Raw genomic sequence first — 14,288 nt, 5'->3', positions numbered from 1 at the left:
GGATCCAGTAGCTCCTGCCTACAGTCCTACTCAGGAGGCTGAGATCTGAGGCTTGAAGTTCAAAGCCAGCCTGGGAGACCAACCCAGGAAACTATTATACCCAATTATAACTAGCAAAAAAATTCCAGAGGTAGAATCATGGCTCAAGTGGTAGAGCACCTGCCTCAAGCAGAAGCAGCTAAGTAAGATTGTGAGGCCCTGAGTTCAAACCTTAGTCCTGGTGCCTGCGCGCATGCGTGCGCGCGCGCACACACACACACACACACACTCACATTTTCTCTCTCTCTCTCTCTCTCTCTCTCTCCCAGTTTCCTGGGCTTTTTTGGGGCTATGCTGGCTGCTTGCCTGTTTTGGGGGGTCTACCACTGGGAATGTTTCCATCATCTGTGCCCCTGTCATGTTGTGTGCTCCTTGTAGGACTTACCTGATCAGCGATATTCTCTATTTGTCCTGTCCATTACATCTCAAATGGGGTTTCGTTTATTTCCTAAAGAATTTCTCAGCATTCTGTCCTTCAGAGGAATGGTTTTCATTCTTTCTCAGGGATGCTGTTTGACTTTGCTTTCTTTGGAAGAGCCGTGTGTGTGTGTGTGTGTGTGTGTGTGTGTGTGTGTGTGTGTATTTGCATGCATAGGTGTGTGTCTGTGGTGTGTATCTGTATACATATGGATGCATCTTCTCATATGTGTGTAAATCTCTACATGCACTGTGTATTTTTGCATGCATGGACATGGGTTTCTTTATTTTGACCTCATCTCAGGCTCTAGAAGAAAAAAAGACTAAGTGTTTTAAGCCAATGGCAACATGTACGCTTGCTCTTTCAGTCTTGTCAGTGCTTCTGATGCTGGTGGTGAGTTCTGGAGAAAGCCAAGTAACTCGGTTCACAGCTCCCACCGAGAGACTGTCAGGGAGTAAAAGTTACCCCACAGCTAGCCTTCTTTTGCCCCCCTGCTGCTGACCTTCCATAATGCAGACGTGGCTCTCCATGTGGACCAAGGGTCAGTACGCGCTGGGTGTTCTCCAGCGGCATGGAAAAGGGCAGGTTTGGGCTGATTTCTTTCAGAGATGACCTGGTTGATTGCAACCTTGGATCTCAGAGCCAGTGCCGGCTCGGGTGACTGTCCCACACATATCGAAGCCACGCAGACTTTAAAGTTCCTTCGTGCTGGGACACGGTCATGGGGGGTGGGTAGAAAGATGGCAGACTTACCTGAGATGTCGCTGCTTTCCCCAGAATAATTCAATCTGGGGGAATTGCAACAAGAATGATTTTTTTTTAAAGAGCAGCACATTCTTTTAACTCAGGATTCGATGAATAGCTTTTCAAGTGTGTATGAAAGGCAAGAATCCCAGAAGATCAGCTCTATTTTAAACGGCATACTCCAGGGACTCAAGGTTTGCAACAAAAGGGCAGATATGGAAGAGATGAACTTGCAGGTCCACTCTGTTGGAGAATAAAGCTCACTGGCTGGGGGCCTCCGGGTGTGGGGAAGGCTCTGGCTTGTTGGCGGGGGAAGGGAGTTGGATTTGCTTACTGTAAGCTAATTGGCATTGGCTTTGCGAAGCCTGACCCGTATTATGAAGTTGCAGCAAGTGGAAAGTACAGCTGAGCTCTGGGAAAAGCCAGAGCATGCACAATAAGACTGAAAAATCAGCATCTTAAATGAACAGAGAAGAAATTTGAGCAGAACTGCCCTGTGAAGGAATCGGGACCCTGGCAGGGATGTTCCAGTCATGATGGGGAAAAAGGAAACCCAGAGTATTTATTTACTGGAGAGACATGAGATTATACAGTTTTTGGTGTCACCTCACACAGCAAATCCTGTCTTTGCTTAACTATGCAAAAAGCATGGGGTGCTGAGAAAATAGTACAGCGGACTGGAAGAAATCTGAACAAAGGCAAAAACTTAATTTTGGAATTTGTTTTACAACTTGTGAGGTTTAGGATTACAAATGCTCATATTTTAAAGTATCAAAATGTTTTTAAATTTGAGAATTCCAAGCTCGGTTATTTAGAGAATACACTAAACTTCTAAAGCACTGTTTTTTTTGGGAGGAGGTGAAACTAAGGATTGAAGTCAGGGCTCATGCTTGCCAGGCAGGTTCTCTACCACTTGTGTCATCCTCCCAGTCCTTTTTGCTTTAGTTATTTTAAAAAATAGGATCGTGTGTGTGTGTGTGTGTGTGTGTGTGTGCGTGCGTGTGTGTGTGTGTGTGTGTGTGTGTGTGTGTGTGTATGCAGGCAAGGCTGGACAGAGATCCTCCTATTTATGCTTCCCACATAGCTGGGGTAATAGGAGAACAACAGTATGTCCGTCTTTTTATTGGTTGAAGTTGGAGTCAACTTTTTCCCTGGGCTGGCCTCAAACTGTAATTCTCCCAATCTCTGCCTCTCAAGTAGCTAGGATAATAGCCTTGAACTAGTGTGCTGGCCAAAAACTGTCCCTGAGCTCCTTTTGCTCAAGGCTAGCACTCTGCCACTTTGAGGCACAGCTCCACTTCTGATTTTCTTGTGGTTAATTGGAGATAAGAATCTCATGGACTTTCCTGCCTGGGCTGGCTTTGAACCAAGATCCTTAGATCTCAGCCTCCTGAGTAGGCTGAGAATTATGGGCATGCACCACCAGAACCTGACCCCAAAAGCATTGTTAATGTTACTTTTCCTGGTGAAATATAAAATGAAAACATGTACATGTAAATAAGCATATTTTACTTATACCCTAGATCTTGTGGCTGCACCCATTTAGAAAACCATCCAATGTAAAATGTCATGGTCTGGTGACATGGTCTGCCTCTTCTGTGGAGTTTGCAGCGGGAGGTTAAGGCATTGATTTGGATCCTCAGCCATCTCCATTGAGAAGGGTGCATGAGCCCGTCTCTGTCTCATTCCTGTGGCACGTCTCTGACGTTGGGAGCGAGACGAAAAGAGCTCCATGGATTTGTGTTAAGTCATAATAACTGGCCATTTGGGTAGAACCCAGGCCTGGTTTTGCACTACCTTGCAGATGTTGTTTCTGGGGTTTCCAGGCATTTTAGAGACCTGATGTCCCATGGCTAGCCTTTTGGTAGGCGTCAGTGGGGGCTGACTGAGGGGCTGTAGCACGAACGAGGTGTGACCTCACCAGGCGGGGCCACCATGGCTTCACATGGACCCCAGAATATTGTTCTAGAAATGCATGGAGGGACTTTGCAGCTCTGCTATAGTGTATGTAGGATGTGGCCTGTCAGCAGGTGGTCAGCAGAAGCTGGGACTGGTGAGCTGGGCACCCCCGGGGGCGGGGCATCCCCGGGGGCGGGGCATCCTCCTGAGGCAGTTAGTTGACTGAGAGAAAGCAACTCTGCGTTTTGGGGTGGCGGTAGGAAACCTTGAGTTGTCATCATCTTCAGAGTTTCAGTTGTAGCTCTGAAGTGTCACCATGGAATCAGAAGGGTTGTAAATGGTCCTGTTTTGGTTTCCAGTCCAGTGTACACTGAACTACCCTGTCTCATTTTATCCCTGACTTGGGAGCTGCCCATGCTGGGCACAGGGTGGGGAGGAGAAATGCCTTGCCAGACTGTGCAGATTGAACAATGTCACACTCAGAGGGTAGATGTGGCAAAGAGAAACAGGGCTGGGGATGGAGCTTGGCACACAGCACATCTTGGCGTGAGTGGGGCCCTGGGCTTTGGTCCCCAGCAGCAAAAACCAAAAGCAAACAGCACGTCAAAGTACACTCTGCTTTCCTAAGTCCAGGTTTTGGGTCATCACTGCGGGGCAGGGAGGTCGGGCAGGCTGCCTGGGTTCTGACACTCACTAGCTTTTGGGCAGGGGACCATGGATGACCTCCCCCAGTGGAGCCACTGCGGGGATCTGAACATAGGGAAGCAGGGACCAAGGGGTAGCTGACTGCCCACCGCCCGTGCCAGGGCAGTAGGGTTCTGATGCCAGCTCGATTGTTGCGTCTGTTGGCTTAGTTATAAGTTGAAAAAGTGAAAGTAGTTATACTGAGCCTCAGACCATTTGACTCTGTTTTCATTGATCGTAAAAGGCTAGTGGAGAGAGAGCCTTGAGCACCATCGAGACATTGATCCAAAGGATCTGATGTCTTCATCCGATCTTCAGCTGTTAGCCACCTCCTGTGGAGGACCGCGGTAGTTGGAGAGCTGTCGGTTCCGGCTGGGGATGGGCGCCTCTCTCCAGTGCAGGCTCAAGGGTAGAAAGAAGCCATGCCCTGCTGCTTCCAGGCCAGAGTGCTTCTGACCTCATTGCGCTGCTGTCAGGATTAAGCAGGGCAGTGTAAGGTGGGCTCTGGTGGCTCATGCCTGTAATCTTACCTACTTGGGAGGCTGAGAGCAGGAGGATTGTGGTACAAGGCCAGCCCAGGCAAAAAAGTTTGTAAGACCCCATCTCCATGGAAGGAAGCCGGACATGCCGGCTGCTGGCCTGGAATGGTAGGAAGCCTGGAGAAGGTAGACGGTGGTTGAAGTGAGACCCTATCCTAAAAGTAGTCACTTAAAAACAGGGCTAGAGGTGTGGCTCAAGGGGTAGAGGGCCAGCCCAGCAAACAGAAGGTCCTGTGTTCAAATCCCGATGCTGCCCCAGTAAATAACAGGACAAGTGACCTCGCACACAGTTAAATGTCCACAGTGGTCCCCCCACTGCTGTGGGCCTCTGGGTCCTCCTGCTGACAGGGCAGGGCGCCTCATCAGGATGAGCCAGAGTATGGCTGAGCATGCACAGGGAGCTGTGTTCAGGCACTGCTGTGAGCTGAATGAGCGCAGGCACCCCGAGCGCTCCAGCCTCGGCGGGGCGGGGTGGGCCAGCCGTGAGGTGGCAGGACATCCCTCAGAGGGCACAGCACACGTTGGAAGTCTGCCCCCTCCCCCACCCCCGCAGGCGGGCGGCCCAGCCCCTTCTCCCCCCCCCCCCCGGGGGCCTCCTCACCCAGGAGTGGAGGCTGGAGGAGAAGGAAGGCGAGGCTGTAAATGGAGGGCCAGGGGAAGGGGCCGTGGGCACGCAGCCTGTGGTGAATTCTCTTTTGCAAGAGGTCACTGAGTCAGATGCGGTGGATGGACAATTTTATGGCTGCTAATAAAATTTATAGCCAAAGTAAGCTAAGATAATAAAGGTAATCAAACGTGGTGCTCTGACCTGGTGGAACTGCTGGGGGAGGGGGACTCACCTGGGTGACTCAAGGCCAGCCTGCCCCAGGGCTGATGGTGGGCCTGGGGGTCATGGAGAGGGGGCCGGGCTCAGGCCGGGCTTCCAGGGAGGTCACAGGTGCACACGTTCTGAGGATAGATGGCAAGAACACTGAAAAGGTGAATGCAGTCCCCCCAAGGCACTCCTAAGGAAGGGCCCGGACCCTCTCTGATGTGACAAGAATGTCCACGGCTGTGCACACCACCAGACCTGGCAGGGTGGCGGAGAGAGGAAAAGGGCAGCAAAAAAGAGAAAGCAGTATTTAATGCAAGAGCTGAATGTCTATGTGGTTGTCTAGCCCGTCTCCTCCAGCCTGCTTCTGTCCTTCCTCCCTTCCCTTCTTCCTTCCACGGGGTGGGGGGTGGGGCTTAATGAAACCTGCCCCTGACTCTGCAAGCCTCAGGCACAGGCTAGATGGGTCTTGTCCCTTTGACACTATGACGGCCCCCAATAACCCCGGGCACAGTGCCTCACGCCTGTAATCCCAGCTACCTCGGAGGACGGTGGATCCAGGCTGGCTGGGGCGGAGCAGCTGTGAGAACACCTGTACCTCCCAGGGTCACAGCCCACACTGGCCTGTGCACAAAGCCAAACTCTATTTTGAAAAGAACCCGTGCAAAAAGCAAATGGTGGAGTGGCTCAAGTGGTAGAGTATCTGCCTAGCAAGCACAAGGCCCTGAGTTCACATCCCTGTGCCACAACACAGAAATTACTGACCAGTTTGCTGGAGGCTAGAAGCCCAGGTTGTGGATCCGTTCTCTGACTCTGGTCCCACCACTGATCTTGCCACCACCTCTGTAGGGAGCAGGGCAGGGCTGGCAGCCGGGATGTGCTTGGTACCGTGACAAAATCTATGTAACCTAAATCGTACTGTCTTAGCCAATTTCGTGTGTGTGTGTGTGTGTGCGCACGCACGCGTGCGTGTGCTGGTCCTTGGGCTTGAATTCAGGGGGCCTTAGCTTTTTTGCTCAAGGCTAGAACTCTTACCACTTGAGCCATAGTTTCACTTCTGGCTTTTTTGATAGTTAATTGAAGATAAAAGTCTTGCAGACTTTCCTGCCAGGCCTGGCTTTGAACCATGATCCTCAGATCTCAGCCTCCTGAGTAAGGAGGATGACAGGTATGAGTCACTGTGGCCAGTTTTAAGCCCATAGTTGAAAGGACTGGAGCCCGGTGTCACGGTCCTGCAGCTGTCACCCACCCCTGCCTCTTCATCCCAGCCTGAGCCTCTGACCTCCTCAGCCACTCAACCCCTGCGTCCCCCTCGGTGGCCCCAGGCAGCCCCCACACCAGGTGCGTGGGCCTGTGTGGCTGCACTGTGCCTTCTGGAGAAGAGGCCTCTGTCCGCCCAGCCAGCGTCTGCGTCTGCCGGCCAGCCGGCCACGGAGCCACTCACCTCTGCATGTTGTTTGGCCTTCTCCTGGACACAGTTGCCTCTCTAGTCTGCATTTTATGCTGGCTTGTTTTTTTTTTTTTGTTTGTTTTCAGTTTGAATTCTAGGCCTAAACTTGAGCTTGAGCTGCGCACCCCCTCCCCCTCCCCACCGCTCTCTTTTTTTTTAAGTTGTGTTTTAGGATAAGGTCTTGTGTTCATGCCAAGGCCGATCTGGGCCTTAACCTCCTCTGTATGCTTCTGAGCAGCAGGGATGCTGGCACGAACCACTGTGCCAAGCTCTTTTAGTTGAGATGGGGTCTTGGGAACTTTTCCCCCAGGCTGCCCCAGGATCACAATCCTCCTGATCTCCGCTTCCCAAGCAGCTTAGGACAGTAGACAGGAGTCGCAGGTGCCCGGCATCAGCTTGGAGTTCAGTGCAGTTCCGGCGCTCCGATTCCTCACCAGCACGGCTACGTCCTGAGACAGAGCTGCTGGCTCGGCATGCCTGCCGCCAGCCTGCGTGGAGATAATCGTGAGATGATTTGTGTTGTCACCGATCAAGACTATTTATTGAGCACCCATGGTTTACCAATCCACAAAAACCTGAAGTAGCAGAGGAGGGAACAAACAGCCATAAACGAGCTGGTCCCGGGGCAGGTGGCATCAGTTGAGTAAGAGGCAGTGTTTCTTGGTTTGATGTGCGTGGTGATGCAGGGAAGGGACAGGGTCTCAGTCCTGCTGTCCCTGCACATGCAGCTGGGGGGGGCGCGGTTCAGAGAGGGGGAGCTATCAGGGTCAGGGACGCCGGTGACACCATTTAAGACAAACCCCAAGGGACCAGTGGCAGTGCTTGCAGCTGCTCCTCTGGTGAACAGCTTCCAAGTGCAGCCAGGCCGGATGGAACCGGGTCAGACGGTGGCTCTGTCAGGTGCTGTGGGAAGAATCCTGTGACTTCCACAGTGTCTGAGACAAAAATTAAGTGAGGGACGTATGGAGTGGAAGGCTGTTTGTTGTTGTGTTGTGTTGTGGACGAGCGGGGGTGTGGACGGTGGTCCAGCACGGCTCTGAGGGGCCTGGGGCTCTGGCTTCTGGACAATGCTCGGAGGGCAGGGTTCCGGGTCGCGGGCCTTGGGAAGTCTGAGATCCCGTGCTGCTTGCCACAGGCAGCCAGAAACTGGACTTTGAAGATGTCCAGGCCCAGGGACTCATTTACATCGGCGAAGGGGGATTTGAAGGTGTGGGCCGCTCTGGAACCCGCGCTCCTGTGTGAGGTTCCCTTCCTCCACACACCCAGCGGAGGGCAGCGGCAATGACAAGGACCACACACTTCTGTTCCTTCTTCTGAACTTCGTACCAGAAGTGTGGCCACGGGCCGGCGTGTGGCTAAGAGGCAGAGGAAACCCAGGGAGGCCCCAGGGCCCTGTACAGTCCCTGCCCTATTGAGGGCAGGGAACATTCTGGAAGCTGGCAGTTGCCTTTGCTATTCCTCTTGGGTTTCCTTACTTGGGTCAAGTTTCCTCTCAGTGCGGTGAATGAACGAGAGGAAGAAAGCGTGTGTTGGCAGAATTTCGGCTGGATGATACCAAGGCTTTCCAAAGTACAGAAGGCATTTAAGTGAAGTTTCAAGTCGGTGGGGCGCAGCGTGGACGGCTGCGTTCCTAGCAGTGGAAGTGCCCATGTTTTCATGTTCTGGGGCTGAGGATGGGGTGCTGGCTGGCTTGGCTACAAAGCGGGAAGCTCTCCTGCATGCTGCATTCCTGCGCTTGCATTTTCTGCAGGGATAGAAGCATTTTTTACCTAGAATTTGAGGGTGAGAGCAGGTTAGCTTTGGAGCTGTGGTATCTGTCCTCCCCTTATTAAAAACCACTTTGCATTTTGCAAGGAGACTAAAGTTTTAGAGTAACAGGTTTTCCTGACGGCATGCTTCGGCTTGCCTCGGCCGCCCGGCCACCTGCCTCAGAGCCGCGCTTTGCAGAGTATATGTCCTCCGTCCATCCCTGGGCATCCTGAGACCGACTCTGTGCCTGCGGGGAGATGTGGACCGAGCTCCGGAACTTCGCTTTCAAAGGCATTCATTACAATACGATGGAGGCCCTTTACCTTAATGAGCCAGAAGGAAAAGGAAGTCTGTTGAAGTGATCTCAACCTTCCAGGAGCTCCTGGTAGCTGGGATCTTGTTTGCTTCTCTGATGCACTTGTCTTGCTGACCTACATAGCAAGAAGGCTGACTTCTCCCTTCATCCAACTGTGCCTTTCCTGCCAGCCTGCATGGAAGTGTCAGGCCGTTCCTGGGGAGAAGCAGCACTGGAGGAGGTGTTGTTTGCCCAGCCGTGGCTCATGCATAGCGAGTGATGCTCTTCCCTTAGCTGGAGGGGAGACACTGACATAATGCAGCTCAGGGTGTCAGGGGTTATTTACTGCATTATTTTAAACGAGGAGGAGGAGTCCCAGCTCCCGTGTGGGAGAATATCCCCAGAAGCTGCAGTGGCCACGAGTGCCTGAGCTGAGTGCGGGTGCCCGGAGCAGTCCCCTGCGGCCCCTTCCTCCACCCCAGCGGCTGGCGGGGGGCAGGAGATGTGGGTAGCCACAGGTAGTGAGCTGTGTCCATTTTCCTTGTCAGATCTCCCAGATGGTGACAGAGCCTGGCCGCGAGGGACAGACGGAAGCGGTGCTGAACTGCTACAATGCGGACAAGCCCTCTGCCTGCAGCAGCGCGGCCCCCCAGGCCTCCAGCGAGGCCCCCACCGGCGCCTCCGTGGCCGCGTCCTTCTTTGCAAGGTAAGAGATGCGCTGCTCTTCGCCTCTTTTGGCTGGGACCAGCTGGTCACCTCCTGTGTGGACCATGCCAGCTGTGAGAACGGGAGGGAGTTGAGGCCGTTCTTTGACTTGGCTCATTGAGTTGGTGCCCTGGACCTCATGCGACAGACAGCTGCGGTGCACGCTGCTGCGTGTGTACAGGATGGGTGCACACTGCTGCGTGTGTACAGGATGGATGCACACTGCTGTGTGTGTACAGGATGGGTGCGAGCTGCCGTGTGTGTGCAGGATGGGTGCACACCGCCGCGTGGGCACAGGATGGGTGCACGCCGCCGCGTGGGCACAGGATGGGTGCACGCCGCCGCGTGGGCACAGGATGGGTGCACGCCGCCGCGCGTGTGCAGGATGGGTGCACACCACCGTGTGTGTACAGGATAGGTGCACACTGCTGCGTGGGTACAGGATGGGTGCACACTGCTGTGTGGGTACAGGATGGGTGCACACGGCTGCGTGTGTACAGGATGGGTGCATGCCGCCATGTGTGTGCAGGATGGGTGCACACTGCCGCGTGTGTGCAGGATGGGTGCACGCCGCCATGTGTGTATAGGATGGGTGCACACTGCCGCGTGTGTGCAGGATGGGTGCGTGCTGCTGTGTGTGTACAGGATGGGTGCACACTGCCGCGTGGGTACAGGATGGGTGCACGCCGCCATGTGTGTATAGGATGGGTGCACACTGCCGCGTGTGTGCAGGATGGGTGCACACTGCCGCGTGTGTGCAGGATGGGTGTGTGCTGCTGTGTGTGTACAGGATGGGTGCACACTGCTGCGTGGGTGCAGGATGGGTGCACACTGCTGCGTGGGTACAGGATGGGTGCACGCCGTCACGTGTGTACAGGATGGGTGCATGCTGCCGCGTGGGTACAGGATGGGTGTGCACTGCTGCGTGTGTGCAGGATGGGTGTGTGCTGCTGTGTGTGTACAGGATGGGTGCACACTGCTGCGTGGGTACAGGATGGGTGCGTGCTGCTGTGTGTGTACATGATGGGTGCGCACTGCTGCATGTGTGCAGGATGGGTGTGTGCTGCCGCGTGCGTGCAGGATTGGTGCGTACTGCTGCGTGTGTGCAGGATGTTTAGCAGCCTCTTTGGCCTCAAACCACTGGTTGTCAGGAGTCCCATCTTGCCTCCCCTCCCATGACTGCCAAAGCATCTCTACACACGGTAAGATGTCTGTAGGCTGGGAACTGGCGCTGTAGGAGCCCATAGCTCTGAAGGCGGTCCTCCCTAGCAAATGAATTGCCAAATGAATTGACTGTTAAATAGATGGTATTTTCCCCCCTTTCTTGACAGACTAGCTGGATAGATACCAAATATGATCTAGAGAATCTCAGAAAGTTTTGTAAAATGGGGGAAACAAAAATGAAAGGTATCTTAACAACGCCTTCTGCCTAGTCTTAGCCACATGGCTGAGACTGGGCTGGAGACAGAGGACAGCTGGCAGGCAGGAGCTTCAGGGCCATCTAATTCTGTCTCCTTATTTTATGAATGGGAAATGTAGGGACAGAAAAGTTCAACTGTGAGGTAATTTATAGAAAAGCCAGAAATAGAAACCACATAGACTCCTCTACTTCTTCTCTGTGACTCTCTTTAAGCTTAGAAAATATTCTCGGTGTTGGATTCTCCAGCCCTTCAGTAAATGAATGCGGAATGAATGGAATCCTTGGGTTAGAGGCCTAGCCCTGCCTCAGCTTCCCCATCTGTAGAATGAGGATAACACCTAAGTGATGGCCGATTAGAAAGTACCTTGCCAAGCCGGGTGCCAGTGGCTCACGGCTATAATCCTAGCTGCTCAGGAGGCTGAGATCTGAGGACTTCTGAGCCCAAGGACACAGGCCCAGAACTTTCCTGGTGGAGAAGTGCATCTTTGACTGCCTGTGAGATCCACAGCCAAGGCCCCGAGAACACATGCTGTGGTCCAGGTCCCCATTGTCATCTCTTGTGTTAGAGTCCCAAGATAGACAGACGGCCCTCACAGCCAGTGTGCTGCCCCACCAGGGCTGATTACTGTGGGCATGGCCCACTGTAGCAGGAGGCCCAAGGGCTGGGCGTACCTGAGCTGGTGCCTGGGCATGTTTTGGAAAGCACTGGCCACGGGCCCTCTCCACCATGGGCCCCTGGGAAGCCTGTGTGGCCATGCTGGCTGGGCCGCTAGCAAGCGCTTGTTCACATCTGGGAATCACTTGCACTGCTTTGCTCAGGTGGCTGATGGGGATGTTTGAAGACAAAGGAGCATGCGTCAGCCTGAGAGGGAGTCTTGTGGCATGGCCCCTGCATCCGGCATCCTGGTTCTCATGCACATCTTGATGATGTGGGTCTTGAGCTAGAAGAAGGACATGGAGAAAAGGCTAGAAAGTGGGGACAGTCCAGGTTAAATCCCATTGTGATTCAAGTCACTAGGCAAATAGCCCCTCTAAGCTTCTCCTTCCTTCCTTCCTTCCTTCCTTCCTTCCTTCCTTCCTTCCTTCCTTCCTTCCTTCCTTCCTTCCTTTGTTTTGTTGTTGCTTGTTTGTTTTGGTGACAGTACTAGAGGCTCAAACTCAGGGCCTGGGCACCATTCCTTAGCTAGAGGTTGTCGCTCTACCACGTGAGTCACTGTCCCACTTCTGGCTTTCTGTTGTTTCGTGGACTTTGCTTGAGTAGCTGGGGTTCTAGGTGTGAGCTGCTGGTGTTCAGCAGCCCGTTTCCTATTAGGGACATGGTCCTGGCAAGAGTCGGCGAGGATAGGAGAGTACTTTGGACATTTCACCCAACTTCTATTTGGGATGCTCAGATAGCCCTCTGTGGCTCCACCTTTTCCTTTGAGTCAGCACGGGTCCCGCCCCTCCTTCCAGTGTGTTCCCTGCACCCATAACTCCACTAAGGACCGCCAAGCCCTCTGCAGCTGTGGGAAGGCCTGTGCCCAGCATGGTGTCTGGCCGCCGGGGAAGTTGTCCACCCAGGAGCTGAGACCAGTTGGCCCTTCAAACTTCCTGGCAGGAACCAGAAAACATGAAAGGCCTGGCAGGGGGAGCCGCCCTGGAGCCGTGTTCCAATTACTTGGCTGCATGCTTCTAAGTGTTTGAAGGTGCTTGATTCTTTAGTTTTACAGCCCTAGAAAAAATAGGTCTCTAATAAACAAGAAGGCTAAAGATAAGAAGGAAAAGGAAGGAAGGAAGTAGCAATGAAGAATTCTGTTCACTGGAGAGCCTGGTAGTGGCTCATGTCCGTGAACAGGCACCTCATGGTTTGAACTGAGGAGGGCGGAGAGTGAGCGCCAGGAAGAGTGCTGAAGCGGGGCTTCGGCGGACAGAGAGGATGCGGCTGACCTGGCGGTGAGCCCGCAGATGGTCCCGGGCCGGCGCCCGTGCAGTCACCTTCCTGCGACACATCCATAACCCACTCCCTGTCTTCAGTATTGGTCACTTAAAAGCTGTAACAGTCCCCACCATTCACCTTGAGCTGTGGCACATGACACACACAGAGATGAGGGCAGCCAGCGAGTGCCTGGTGAGGGGGTCTCAGAACCCTGATGTCAGATTTCAGAACTCATGGACCAGGAAGGGAGCCCCAGAGATTAGTTGTGTGTGTGTCCTTGGTTTTGGCAGAAGCTCCAGTGTGTCTAAACTAGTCCTCAGGAAACATTTGGTGAGTGGCTAACTGAACGCGCTCACCACCATTCCCCACCTCCGGGTCCAGGTGAGTTGAGTGGGGCTGATGGTCGTGAAGTCAGCGCAAGGGCCGTGGCCGGTGGGAGCGGGCCGGGGAGGACAGGGCCACCGAAGCTCCGTGGGAGAGATTTCACCACATGCTCTGAAGGCTTGTTACTAAAATGCAGCTTCTGTCCCATTCAAGAAAACCTAGCGGTTTTAGGGTGACTTGTGAGGCTATCCCCCTTTCCCTGCTTCCTCCACCACACTCCCTTGTGTGCACGCTGCTCTTGGAGTGTTTACTCCTTTGCCTCACACAGAGTGCTAGCACATCCCCTCCCAGGCGGGCCTTGCCCCTGTGTGCTCAGCTCAGCCACCCCGTCTCCCGGTGTCTGCTCAAATGGACCTCTTTGACGCTCTGCCTCGCCGCTGCTGGGTATGAACGGCTCTCGGACAGTGAAGGAGTCTCCAGGATGTCCTCTGCTGAAGTTCCTGGAGGAGTTTGCACTTTTCCAACTTGGCTCCAGCCACGTGCACAGGAATTAAATTCTTCCCTTAGCTCTGGGATGCTTTGAGAGATAGCATCATAAGGAAGTCTCATCAGGAAATCGAGCTTCTTGTTAGAGCAACTACCTAGAAATGTCTTCAAGAGGAAGAATGTTCACATTGAGATTAAAAAAAAAAAAGCAAAGGATGAGTTGAAACTGGGAAAGACTCATTAGTGATGGACTGTGGGAGCAAAGCCCGGCTTTCCATCTTTCCTCTGTCTTCCTGAGACCTGTCTTTTCCTCCCGTGAATAAACCTCTTTGTTTCTGTCCCCTGGCTTGATTTATTATTTTAATTCTGTAGCTGTCTGAGGGAAGTATGTAAAGCATTTGGAAGGCATTAGGGGAACTAAAGGTGTGTTATGGTGTGTGGTGTTGGGCCGAGGTTCGGTGTGCTGACAGATGGGGTTGCTGATGAAAACGACCTGTCCACGGCACTGCCTGTTGGCTCCTTGTGGACTTAAGGGGCCTGAGTTTAATAATGTGGCCCTGCAGGGTTGGAGGGAATCACAGACGGTCCTCATTGGCATCGGTGAGGTTGGGACGCAGAGGCGCCCCTGAGTCAATGGAGAGGTTGGTTTCTTGCTTCTAAATGGAAATGAATGTTTCCATTTCTGCTGTCTGATGACTATCTGAGGGCTGTTCCTGTTGCTTCAATCTGTGTATGAGATTGGGCGCTAAACACTCCATCCCCTCACACACACACACACATATACTTCATGGTCTGCCTGATCCATGGTAG

General features: G+C 53.3%; 1 protein-coding gene across 1 annotated transcript in view; it reads left to right on the top strand.

Moving 5' to 3' along the window:
* Window positions 1–14,288, top strand: part of Kif26b (kinesin family member 26B) — a 182,968-nt gene that overhangs the window by 26,564 nt on the left and 142,116 nt on the right. Inside the window, exon 3 of the mRNA XM_013017285.1 lies at window positions 9,177–9,334. Coding sequence (XP_012872739.1) covers window positions 9,177–9,334 — 158 coding nt within the window. The remainder of the gene's footprint in view (window positions 1–9,176; window positions 9,335–14,288) is intronic.

This window comes from Dipodomys ordii, unplaced genomic scaffold (assembly GCF_000151885.1).
Source record: "Dipodomys ordii isolate 6190 unplaced genomic scaffold, Dord_2.0 Scaffold35, whole genome shotgun sequence".
NCBI classification, from domain to species: domain Eukaryota; kingdom Metazoa; phylum Chordata; class Mammalia; order Rodentia; family Heteromyidae; genus Dipodomys; species Dipodomys ordii.
This window is presented reverse-complemented; position numbering and strand designations above follow the sequence as displayed.